The sequence below is a fragment of the Oryzias latipes genome, chromosome 14, assembly GCF_053564925.1.
Source record: "Oryzias latipes strain Hd-rR chromosome 14, Olatipes_Hd-rR_3.1".
NCBI lineage: Eukaryota > Metazoa > Chordata > Actinopteri > Beloniformes > Adrianichthyidae > Oryzias > Oryzias latipes.
In genome coordinates, this window is record NC_136250.1 from 21,474,178 (window position 1) to 21,487,248 (window position 13,071).

The 13,071-nt window shown below is 40.2% G+C and overlaps 1 protein-coding gene across 5 annotated transcripts in view; it reads left to right on the top strand.

The window, feature by feature from the left end:
• The window catches only part of abr (ABR activator of RhoGEF and GTPase), a 118,730-nt gene that overhangs the window by 74,836 nt on the left and 30,823 nt on the right, over positions 1–13,071 (top strand). For all 5 annotated transcript variants that reach the window (XM_011483721.4, XM_011483722.4, XM_004076596.5 and 2 more), the window contains 3 exons: positions 2,178–2,252; positions 7,125–7,222; positions 7,320–7,451. In XM_011483721.4, coding sequence (XP_011482023.1) covers positions 2,178–2,252; positions 7,125–7,222; positions 7,320–7,451 — 305 coding nt within the window. The remainder of the gene's footprint in view (positions 1–2,177; positions 2,253–7,124; positions 7,223–7,319; positions 7,452–13,071) is intronic.

The window sequence follows — 13,071 nt, forward strand, 5'->3', positions numbered from 1 at the left end:
AAGAATTAAGGAGGAAAATCCCGGATGTCTCAAAAGAAAACAAAAAGACACTGTTTCCACTTTTACGTATCTGATCCTCCTTCTGCTAGTAATGTCTGGTGTTAAGTAAAACAATTGAGAGCCAGCCAAAATATTAACCCAAGGTTACAAAAGAGTAATCCTGTGCCCACATCATCCATGCTTAAATTGTCTTTTAAAATTGAAAGTAAGTTAAAATATGTCTGATTTACCTCTTTAGTACATTTCCATGTTTGATTGATTGTGTCATTGCTTGGTTTATATCAAGCAGTTTCATCAATAACAAAGGAAACGACAATAAAAATAATAATAAATAGATGTTATCATATCTATTTAAGATATTAATTCATACATTTATTAGAAAATATATAAAAGAACATTTTGCCATTTGTTTGACTTAAAAAATTGCTCTTAATAATAAATAGACAGATTTGCATTTATACATACAGTACATGACACGTTGAATCCATTAAATATGAGTTTATATTGTTAAGAATTTGTTATTAATAAGACATATTTTCCTAGAGATGCTTAAGAATCTTTTCTGTTTTGCAACTTAAAAGTCTCCTGTGAAGAAATCAAACTATTTGAAGTTCAATGTCTGAGCTGACTGTCAAATAACTTTTTTACTGTTAACAAAATTTATGTCCACTTTTGTTTCCATCCATCCGTACATCCATTTTCTTAATCCACTATGTCCCTCTTGGGGTCACGGGGTTGCTGGAGCCTGTCCCGTTTACTGTTGGGTTAAGGCGGGGTATATCCTGGACAGGTCGCCAATCTGTCACAGGGAATAAAATCACTCTCACACTCTCCCACACACACTCGCACATGCACTCTTAGAGCTGCCAGTTAACCGATGAATCCTGCTTTTGGACTGTGGGAGGAAGCCGGAGTGCACAGAGAAAACGCACACGTGCACGGGAAGAACATGCAAACTCCACAGAGAAAGGTCCCAGCTGGGATTTAAACCAGGGCCTTCTTGCTGTGAGGCGAGAGCACTAATCACTGTGCCACCATGCAATATCTAACCCACAATATCCAACACTTGTTAGATATTGTGGGTGTTTATCATCAGAACATGGTGGGTTCATAAATAGTCTTTGTAAAATGCCCGTATTGACTAGATTTTCTTTTTGTGAAATCAGTGACATTATATTTCCCACAAAAATAAATCATTTGTTGTGAGCATGGTGTCCAAACTGTTTTTAAAATCCAGGGCACTAGATAGTCCCGCTCTAGAACGTTTTTTAGTAGTTAGGGCTTAGGGTGGGAATTCTGACAAGGCCCAAAAGATTTTTTTTTAACTTACGTATAAACCCACACAGCAAACCCAGAGAAACCCAGAGAGAAAACTGCTTACAAATGTGTCCTTACCTAGCATTCAGCCCAGCTGCTATAAAACTATTTGTGCTGAATGTCTGTATTATATTCATTGACGGCCCAGTCTTTTCTTAAAAATGTTAGAATTTAGCATTGGATGCAGTTTCTTCTGAAATTAAGTTGTGCTTTTTAAACCTTTCTTCAGAATTTAAAAGCGACAAATGGCAGAATAATCAGAGGAACAGTTTGAATATTTTGTGTTTAAAGTTAGGTTTTGGCGTTTGTGATCGTGGATGTACTGAATGTGTCACTGCAGCTGTGAACAAAAACGAAAGTTCCTCTGAAAAACTCCTTGTTTTTCTCCAAACTCTGGAGGAAATAAAGAGGAAGCACGACGCATGAAACTTCAGCTGCTGACAAGCGTCAGTGCTGCCTGCTGAACTCTGAAAGAATGAGATGAAACTGACAAACGGGAAAGCACTTAGTTATCTTTAAAATGTTAAAATTAAAAGCTGAATGTTCCTGTGCCGCAGTGTGCTCCCAAAAAATAAAACTATCCATTTTCCCCTTCTTTTGTCACTTTAAGTATACAACCAAAGCGTTCTGAATGTCTGCAACAAAATATAATTCCTGTTTTGTTTTTGAGCGTCACGGTGGGATCATTGCCCTCATTCCTCATTTCTGTTTTTCTCCCTGTGAGTCATGATTTTATGCATAGAATAATGAAGCGCTGCTTTAAACTGTTCAGAAAAAAAGAGACAATACTGGCTCTAAGATGCAGTACCCCACAACATTTCTGCTTCATCCTTGATTGAATGCTTTTTGTGTTTTTCCAGATGAGGAGAGCTCTGGCCTGTACGGTTTTCTGCATGTGATTGTCCACTCAGCCAAAGGATTCAAGGAGTCAGCCAGTGAGTGTTCCAGAAGCTTCTTTTCCTTTAAAACCTGCTTGTGTGCACAGTCCAGTGGCTGTCCACGTATGAATCTGTCAGCAGAACACACGATCAGTCGCTACACATGGATTTTCAATCACAGCTCAGCGCCTACAGATACATGGAGGGAAAGGTGGGTGGGTGGGGGGGGGGGAGTTAAGAGCTCGAAAGCTAAAAAAATCAAATGTGTTTTATTTACAGCTAACATACAACCCTTCAGAGCAACCCAACCTTTAACTTTAGATCATTTATTTTCTGCAGAGCGCCTGTTTTTGACATGTCACTAGTGGACATGTGCTGGAATGTTAAGAAGCAGTTCCTATATCAAATATCAACGACAGACGGGGTGATGCATGTGTTTTGGTTACCGAGACAGCCTTAGGTTATGCAAAAATGTGGAAATGTCTGTCCCATTGAGTGCATTAGTGAACTGGACCACGTGAGTGTGACGTGACACATAGAAAATGAGTTGCTTCCAGCTACAACCAAATGAAGTCAATTCAGTCTCCCTTTTTTCACGATACGGACGTCACCATGCTGGAGCCAGATGACGTCAGTGAGCAGTGATTGGTCGAGTTGGTGTGAGTCAATGTTTCTATGGGAACCAGTCTCGATTAGGAGTGAGCTTCTCCGCACCCCGACCATTTAAAGCGGGATCAAGAGAATCTGACAAACATTTTGGACGTGGGGACCAGCGGGTATCACCTACTTTTACTGAGGCATCCGATTGGTAAATTCATAACTTAAATAACTTGCACTACAGAAAAAGTATAATGGGGGAAAAAATTAGCTTGATAAGAACGTGTTTTAAAAAAAAGAAGCAGAGCAAGAATGTTGATTCTTATAAATTTAATGACTGAGTTATAGCTGTTTATTTCTCTATAGAAGTCTATTCCATAGCTTCTTGGAGCCTGCAGGTACTTCCTATTTGGAACGCCAAGGGGGAGGGGTCACTCAGTCCAGTTCTATAAGGTCAATGATCTGTCCTGCTGAAACTTGCTTGATGCTCTCTGGAGCTGTTTAAAAGTAAGGACAGAGTCTATTTTTGTTGTTTTCTGGAGCCGTTCATGGACAGCATTGATGTCGCTGAGGTAGACTGTGCTGGTCGACAGCTCAGGGGCATTCGCATCACCTCCTCCACGTAAACCTTTGCATGACTTCTGTCTTTAGAGAGTTGTTTATTTTCCCTCTTTCAGAGGGATGTAGATGCACCAAGGGGTTTGTTTATTTCTTAAATCCCTGTGGAGTTCTACTTCATGAAACGGCTCAGACGATGCGTTTTCAGGTTTTGGAGTTTTTAAAGTACCAGATTGCAAAATGTGATCCAAATAAAGCTTTGTAGCTGCACCTAATTCATTTTTTATATAAATATTATCTTGTGATAGTGATTTAGCTGCATAACCGAGCCTGTATTGCTCATTTCTGTGTCCCTCATGAAGGCAAGAATTTCTCAGTTATGTATAAAACACTGCCTTTCTAATTTAAACAAATAAATTGAATTAGTCAATAAAAGTAAATCTTGTCATTTATTCCCTTCTTTGAAACAGGAGCTTAAAAATGCAGCCCAGGGCAAACTTAGTCTAACTGGGTCACAGAGGGAGAAACTGGGAGTTGAGCATGTCCCAAAAATTGTTAGTCAAAAAAAAGTAGTCTATGTAAATCATGACCTAATAAAGAGCTGAAAAACATATGTCACTTTCTTCTTAGTTTATTTTTGCGTGCGTGAAGTGTCAGCGTGGGGGCTTTGTGCCTCCTGTAACAAACAGAACAGCCCAAGCTGCACGCAAAACAGGAGGTGTAGCTCAGCAGAGGAAAAGAGGCTCCATCTTCTGCTAGATCACCTGAGGAAAGGTAAACATCTGCTTCAAAACAAGGTTAACAAAGTTAGTCAACTTCTGCCGTCCGCTTTACAGCATTTAAGGAAGACATCTTTCAGATAGAGCAAATTGTAGAGACACTGATGAGTTCGATGCTTGTCTCGGAGTTGTAGGCGTGCACCGTTTGACCTGTTGTTCTGCACAGCCCAGAGCAAAGATTAGCTTCATGCATAGGAACACACACACACACACACACACACACACACCCACACACACACACACACACACACACACACACACACACACACACACACACACACACACACACACACACACACACTCTCCTTGCCCATTTGAGTGGGAAAAGGATGGAATCCATTAACCTCAGAGTTTAGGGTCAGATCCCCCATGCTGCCCCGTGTGTCCCGCTCATGCTGACCTGCCAGAAAAAAAACCTGCAGGAATTCTGCCCTACTTTATGGAGCGCTCCTAAATCCAGCGTGCTTTTCTGGTGTTCATGTTTAAGTTCGGGGGTTAGAGGAAAACCCTGCAACCTTCTCTTATCCACCCAGAGCGTGGATAGGTTTCTGTGCCTCTAAAAGTTTATTTTCATACTGTAGCATCAGTGTTGGTAAACTAAGGAAAACAGCCATAAACTGATGTGCTTCTGAATGTTGTGGAAACATACAACAACTCCTTCATTATTGTGGTAAATGTCCCCCAGATGGTCACACTGAATTCCCCTTTTCCCTCAAACCTATTGCCACTAATCTCTTCCTCATTGACAGTAATTGTGCCAGAACCTTTCAGGATGCTGAAAAAACAAACAATTCCCAAACAGAACCAGATGGAGAGCCGTTCCGGGATACTGTATAGTCCTGTCACTTTTATGGAGCTCACCCAGCAGTTGGTTGGCTTACTTGTAAGTGTGTGTTTGTTAGAAACAGGCATCCTTCAATCCCCCCCACCCCATCCTCTGGCAACTGTCCAGGTGAGAGGTCAAACCGCACAGCAATCGATCAAACCATCAGGAGAAGGTAACCCTTTGGGACCAGGTCCAGGCTGCAGGACGTAGCAGAGACTCTTCACAGACAGCAGCAGCTTCAGCAGGACATTAGCAGATGTAATTGCTCTTTGGAAAAGGCGAGAGCGAGTCGATCCCAGCGGAGCGACAGCTCTGGAATGAGGATGTTGAGAGCAGAGGAGGGCCTGCGGTGCCGCTTGTGTACACAGGCAGGAGATTGATGGCCGTCAGCTGACGCACTACCACATTCTGACAAATTGAAGGCCGGTGTCACGGCGGCGGAATGCAACCTTTTACATTTTTGTTATTTTTTGGCTGCCGGAGGAGACTAGTTTCCCTTGGTACAAATGTTTTTCTCCCAATTTGTCTTCATTTTTTTATTTAAAAGCATTTTTAAAGATGTTTATGTTTGCATTTTGGTGCAGATTTATGGCACAGAAAATTTGGATGAATCCCAGTTCCAATCTTAGACTTTTAAAAGAGCGAAAGAGGCTGGCCCAGAGAAACAAGAGAGCACCTGAAGTACAAACAGACTGAGTGGTGTTTTAAAGCACACCAATGTGTGTAAAATAAATAAAACAACCTGTTAATCCAGAATTACTCTGAGTTCAGGAGATGTTGCCATTTGTAAACCTGGAGCTCATCAACCTTCATCCTGTAATCAAGTTTCATACATAATGTAAAAGACAGAGCAGTGATGCCGTCTGTTAATGAACTTTCCAGTCCTTTAAAAGTGCTTTCCACAAGGAAATCCGTTATAGGAAGAAGACTGAGGAACATTGAAAAAATGTTGCTTAAATTAAAAATCTCTTCCTCTTATTGCTTTACATTGTTAATTGGCTTTAATTTTGTACATTGACCTGACCCTGACATTTAAAGTGGTAAAGATGACCCAACTCTTTTAGATGAGACGGGGAGGGCTTCACAGCCTTTCAATCTCTGTAGATGAAGACTGGATTGAGTGACCCCTCCTCCCTGGCGTTCCAAGCAGGAAGTGCCCTCTGGCTTCAAGATGCCAAAATCTCATAAACTTCTATAGAGAAATAAACAGCTATTACTCATTCATTTTATAATTGTATTTAAATCATGTTATTTTTTTCCACATTTTTTCTTTACTGCGAGTTATTAAAGTTCTAAACTGGCCAATCGGATGCCTTAATAAAAGTATTTGGTCTTGGGACGTTTGAAATGTTTGACTGACAGAGTCCCCAAAGCCTCCTTTCAAGGCTAGACTGTATATGAGAGCATAGAGTTCTAATGAAAGTCAATGATTTCAGCAGAAGTGCTAAAAATGACCACACTCCAAAAAAAAGGGTCATTCAGATGTCTTCAGACGTCCCATTGTCTTTATTGGTAACAATCTCAAAGGTGAAAACATCCTTTCTTCATTCTCTATTTAGTCCTGCACTAGTTTATGTGAAACATTTTTTCTTCTAGATAAAGGTTGTTGAAGTTTAATGCTGTTGAGGTAACTATTATTGGATTGTTGCCACTTCACTTGCACATTTTTAATGTTTAGGGTCTACAAGTCATCCAGTCATCTACAAGTGGATGCATCAGAATGGAGCGGAGCAGGGAGCTTGTGACCCTCCGTAGTAACTTGTGCATCAGACTTACAAGCTTTTTTCAACTGCATCGTTTCTTCTGCTCCTGATTCGTAATGATTTGAATGAAGAAATACTCAGAAATTTTAAGCTTTGCTTCCTAATAATGTGTCCTCCATCATAAGAAAAATGCCACAAGAGCATGTCAAAAACACAATTTTCATCAGACTTAGTCTTTAAGGTTTGTTGTACCCATTTTAGGGATTCCATTTATTCTGTCTGTATGTATAAAAAGACACAAAATGTCTTTTTGTTTATAAATCAGGGGCTTCTTATCCAGAGATAAGATGCATCATTCCTTTTTAGGGGCTAAAGTAGATTTTAGATTCATCTCAATTGTTTTTTGCTCTCCAGCTTTATATCACATTTTTTATCTTATGGCTCTTTCTCTTGGACTTTCTTTCAGATTTATATTGCACCCTGGAAGTGGACTCTTTTGGCTACTTTGTCAGCAAAGCCAAGACTCGAGTCTTCAGAGACACTGCCGAGCCTTCATGGAACGAAGTCAGTCTCCAGCCCCCGGCCGGCCTTTGTGCTGAGCACCGTTTCAGGCTGCAGAAATCCCAGCATCGTCTTCACTCACTGCCTTTGTGTTTCACAGGAGTTTGAGATTGAACTGGAGGGCTCCCAGTACCTGAGAATCCTCTGCTATGAAAACTGTTACGACAAAAGCATGCTCAACAAGGACGACAACGAGATCGTGGACAAGATCATGGGCAAAGGCCAAGTCCAGGTAAGAACATCTTTCTCTATTGCCTTTTCATTTAGTATTTCTGTCTTTTTGGACAGTTTTTCATGTTGTTAGCACATTTGGTGCTGTAGTGGAAGAGATTTGTCTGACCTATTCCTATTTAGCAACACCACTGAGCGTTAACATAACAGTCCATTGAGATTTTCGGTTTCCGTTTTCAGAAGGAAATGAGTTTGGTCAAGTGATGCCCGACTCCTGTCCTTTTTCCTGTAATCATTCAAAGTGCTGTGATGAGGATTTAATCGCTCCTGTGGCCTGTGATGGAGCTTCACTTTATGGTCAACTCTGGTGATCTAAAGTGCTTTTATCCTCATTTTATTGTCTCTGTTGAACTGGAGGAGCACGTGTCGGCGGCACGGGCCTGCTTTCCTGCTGGTTATAAATAAATCGACCTTTTTTTTTTACTTAAAGGAAGACACGCGAGTAAAAATGTAGCAAGATTTGTCGTGACGCTTGCAGAGAGAACATTTGAAGTTGACTCTTAAAAGAACCAAGTTTCCCTGAGAAGGGTTTTAGAAGTCAAAAAAGTTGCACAAAAGCGAATAACCCCGTACTGTTGCATTTGAAAGGGGCGGATTCATCTCAAAAGCATCTTGGATTTCTGGCATTTCAACTTAGATGTACGTTTTTTTTTTGCTTTATATCTTTCAAATCTGCCCCTGTATGGAACAATAACACCCATGACATGTTTCTGCTGGTTTTCTTTCCTTCCACCCTGTTCCAGGTGTTTGTTATTCAGTCAGATGATTTGTGCTGTTCAGTGTTGCGATTGATTCCCTCCAAAAAGAGTGACAGTATATCCGACACTCATACGTTTTGGTGCGGGTGGATCCTGCTCTCAATCGCAGTGTTGATGGCGTGACAGGCTTTAGCTTTTAAGGTGTCAAACATTTCATATTCATCCTGTTGCCTTCATCTGCCGTTGTTGCTTGTTTCAGCAAGTCGCAGAATAAACCGTATGGATGCATGTTTAGTGTGTGGAGGCACATTTTAAGAAATAATGGATATAACTGAGCCCAAGTTGTTGTTTCTGCTCCAAACGCTGCTTAGTAGCTGGAATCTGAGTGCCCTTTGATCGATTGAAGGAGCCACCTCATCTTTTCACAGTTTGACAGACAAGGTCAGTATTGATTACCATTGACGAATGAGTCAAACAGAGCTGCTCCTGGGAACATCCGCTTCCAGCCAGAAAAAGGCACACAAAAAAAAAAAAAGTTGGGGAAAATAAATTGGCCACATCGTTTTTGGCTCACAGAGAAAAGTGGACAATGGCATGCACTGTGAGAGACTCACAAGGGGAGAGTGGAAACAGGAACCGCTGGAGCTGAGCTGCTAAAACAAATAGATGCAGAACTAGATGTCTGTCACTTTGGGTTAAATGTTGTCTCCTCTTTTTATTCTATGAAGATAGTTAACAATTGGTAAATGCAACACAAAACACTTCAACCGAAGAGCTTTAGGTTCTGAGAAGTTCAAATGTGTTTATTATCACAAACAAGATTTTATCCTGGATAAGTTCCTTGTTTTTCTTATCTGGTACAGTATGGATGCAGGAACCTCGGCGTCTTGTTAACCTACTGCTGGGATGTGAGCTGTTTGCTTTGCTAGTGAAGCTGAGTTTAGAAAGAGCCTTCAGTATTTTGCTTTCCCCTCCAGAGACCCTCTGATTTATTTAACAAGCTCGTGGAACACTGACTGACCGTAAATGGGCATTTTGGGCTGAAAGTTGCCTTTTTTTTTCACATTTGTCTCTGTTGCTGATGAGAAAGTTGTCCTCTGTCATCTGTGATTTTACTGTCCTGGGCAGTGAGGCTACTTTTTGCTTTTTTTTCTGCACTCCAAAAACAGGTCCCCCTAGAAATAAGTCAAAAATTCTTAAAAATAGAAGAAGAAAAATTCCTCTAAATAATCTTTAAAAAATCTCTCAATAGGGAAGAAAAATTGTCTTACCAAAAAATTCTTCTTATAGGAACTAAATTCTAGTCACTAAAACATGTTTTCTTAAACTAAGATTATTCCACTATTGAAAAATCTTCTGAATAAGACCATTTTTTCTTGCAAGACAAAAAATATGACGCTTTTTCTTGAAACGAGGGTCTTAATGTTTCCTTAATAGTAGTGTGACTACAGCAGAATAACTTGGGAGGGGGGGCTAACTTTGCACCAGGGGTCCCGCCCACAACTCAGAGGTGAGTTTCTAATAAACTTATGCCGCTCTGCAGAAACTATGTCCTAGAATACAACACAAGTTTTTCTGCTGTAGTCTCACTACCATTAAGAAAACATCAAGACCCTTGTTTAAAGAAAAAGCGTCATGTTTTTTGTCTTGCAAGAAAAATAGTCTTAAATACTCACACATGCAATTTTGAGCTTAATTTTGTTTACATATGTCTTCCAACCTCAGAAAAATGCTTCAAAACATGTAAAACAAAAACAAGAACACCGTTTTCGCTGGCGCGGGTTTTTAGGGTCACATTGTGAACTGATTGTGAGCGAAAAGAGCAAAGTGTCCACTAATGATGTGCGAGTTCTCCCAGGCGACCTTTATGTGCCGACTGTATCATGCATTAGTGAGAGGGTTATGTAACTGTTTAGGTTAACACCAACAGCACACGTGCATCACATCACCTAGTTTTAGGAATGCCCTGGTCACCCCAACCAAGCCTCACCTGGTTCTGTCCCAAAGCTTTTCTTCTCTGTGTTGGACAGAACCGGATGTTGTTCTTATGTCCACTGTCGCCTCTTTTTTTCCTCTGAAATGCTTCAGTAAGTTGATAGAAATCCATCACCAGAAACCCACTCTGCCGTCAAAGGAGCAGAAGCCACTGCTTCCACACAATCCCCTTGTCTTTAGTACAGTATCCACGATGCGGAGACTCTGAAGACCAGCTCCGCTTGGAGCCGATCTGAATGTTCTCCTCTGTGTGTGTTTTCATGCTTAACGCTGCACGTTCTTCTCAACCTCTTCCCTAGTCCTTTTTATGTTGCTGCTGTTCATCTTTCATTTTAATCTTATTTCTCATAAACCCTGTCATTTCTCCAACAGACAGATGTACCCAGTAGAGACACCGCCTCTCCTTCAATCACACCCCCACCACTACCATCTATTAAGTGTTCTCAATGCTTGGGGCATTTTACATTGATGGCTGTTAGGGGTTGAGTATTTGCAGTATTGTTTCCAGCCTTAGAGAGCAGAAACCTGAGATCTGTGAGTGACCTCCCACAGAGGATGAGAGTTGAGCGTCGAGGACAACGCAGGCAAAGGGAGCGTTGGAGTTGTTTGCCGTTTGGTGAAAAGCTCGTATTAGCGTGTCATCACTGAAATGCAACATCCTGGGTGCAGAGGGACTGTAAAGTTTGGGCGTCTGCTTGCTCTCTAAGCCCTCTTCAAGAGCAGAAACATTTTTACTGGCTGTAAAAGCTGCACTCCTACATGAGATGTAAAGGATTTATGGGGGAACATGCAAACTCTTGGGGTTGATAGCAAACCAGGTCTTTATAAAGTCAAAATTACAAAAGCTGTGAAGCCTAAGTTGATCGTTCAGATGCTTAAAATATCTATATTTATGTTGTCACTCATGTTGTGGTAACAGTTACCCCAAATATTATTTTAAGAAACAAAAATGCTCATTCTTTACTCAAGGCATACCTACTTCTTTATGCTTTAAAACATTTTATAAATTATTTCAAATAACCAATCTGTTAAAAACAGTGTTTTTGGTGCTTTAAACATGTTCTTGTGGCATTCTTCTAATTATTGAGGACATATATTAAGAAAATTAAGCCTAAAATTGCATTTCTGGGTATTTCTTTATCCAAATCGTTGCTAATCAGGCGCAGACAAAAAGACGCAGTTTGAAAAAATCGCATTTGTGACGTAGAAAATATGGTTACAAGGTCAAAAGCTCCCTGCTCCGGTCCGTTCTCATGCATCCACTTGCAGACAAATAGATCTGATTTTCCAAGCTGGAATCTAACTCAAAACGATGCAGCTAAACAAAGAGATGATGGAAAGTGGGGGCAGGCTTACTCCGTGCCAACAGTCACACCTCAGAGGGGAATTTCTAATGAGCTCCTGCTGCTCTGCAGAAACTATAACTAGAAAACAACAGTTTTTTTATTTTGGCTAAAAACAGCATAATCCTAAATAAAACAACAATTTAAAAATTGATCAAAGGGTGATCAAAGTGGGTCTTTAATGACATTAGCAGATTGGCCCCTTTTTTTAAAAGTCACTTCTGCTTGAAAGCCTGTCTTTCCTCTGTTGTGCGTGGTGGTCGACATTTGATCTCATCATTTATCAGTATTTATTCTTTTGTCATGATGTCGGATTTTCTGTCTACTTTCCCTGTAAATTTTGCAGGAATATGTGGTGTCATCTCTTTTGTTCCTGCTGCCTGTCATTTAGTGCGGTGATCAGTCATTCTTCCACATACACGCCCCCTGTGGCAGCACACACACACACACACAATCGCACAGCTGTCAACAACGCTAACAGATGGGGCTGTGCTCAGTGGGTTTTGCTGCCCTCGGGACAAACCACACACTCCCTCACAACTACAACTGGGTGATGGGGTAATATATTGTAAATGATATTAATAACTTTGGCCCACTACAGTGTATAACCTGGTGTTTATTATCCTCTGGTCTGGGCAGGTGTGAGTTTGGTTTTGTGTTTTTTGTTTTTTTGTCTCAAGCAGGCAACATTATGCTTAGTCCACATAGTTTTTCCTAACTCCTAAACCAGCTAATTTCGTTTTTTTTTGTGCCTTCTGCATGTTTTTAAAGGATGGTTTTTAATGAGTCTCATTTTTCTTCCTCTGTACAATTTAACATATGGGTTTTTTTTTTTTATTGATGAGGAGTCCCAATTAAGCTGACTTCCTCATCAGACGCCTCCTGATCAGTGAAGCTGATAGCAGCGCTTTGATGGATGCATATTTTTTCTCTTGTAGACTTTCCACCAAGAGGTTTTTTGTCTCTGCCTTTGCCGAGAGGGACTTTTTTTCCCCTCTCACTTAAAGCGCTCCGTCTCTGGCACTTTGGGTGCGCGTGCCCATAATAACCACATGCAAACATACAAACTCTTATTTATTTATTTATTTATTTATCTCTGTGGGCATATAAAGAAAAATCTCAGACTGACAAGGAAATGGGAAATCATCATTTTCTTCAGTCAAATTTAATATTTTTTAAAATCTATTCTTTTTTCTCAAATAGTTTGAAATATTATTTTATCAACCATGTTTTAAATGTTTAACTAGTGTGATAACTGGAGGATGGTGCTCTAACTGAATTGTTTTGATCTGGTAAAATTTCAAATATAGGATCTTAACACAAATGGTTTTGCAGGAGGCAAGAGATGGAATCTTTAGCATGATAGAAATGAATTTGGGTAAAGATTTAAACCCTAGAGGTAAAGCAGTCAAAAATATTAAAAGATTCTGCTAAATTTGTAGGCAATGGACGCTTTTTTATTTTGATTTTATTTATTTATTTACTTTTCAAAAAACAAGGCACTGAGAACAAACTATGAAACATAATGGTGTATTTTTTTACCAAAGTGCTTTTTTCAGAGCCTTTATAAAAACAAAGCTCTTAG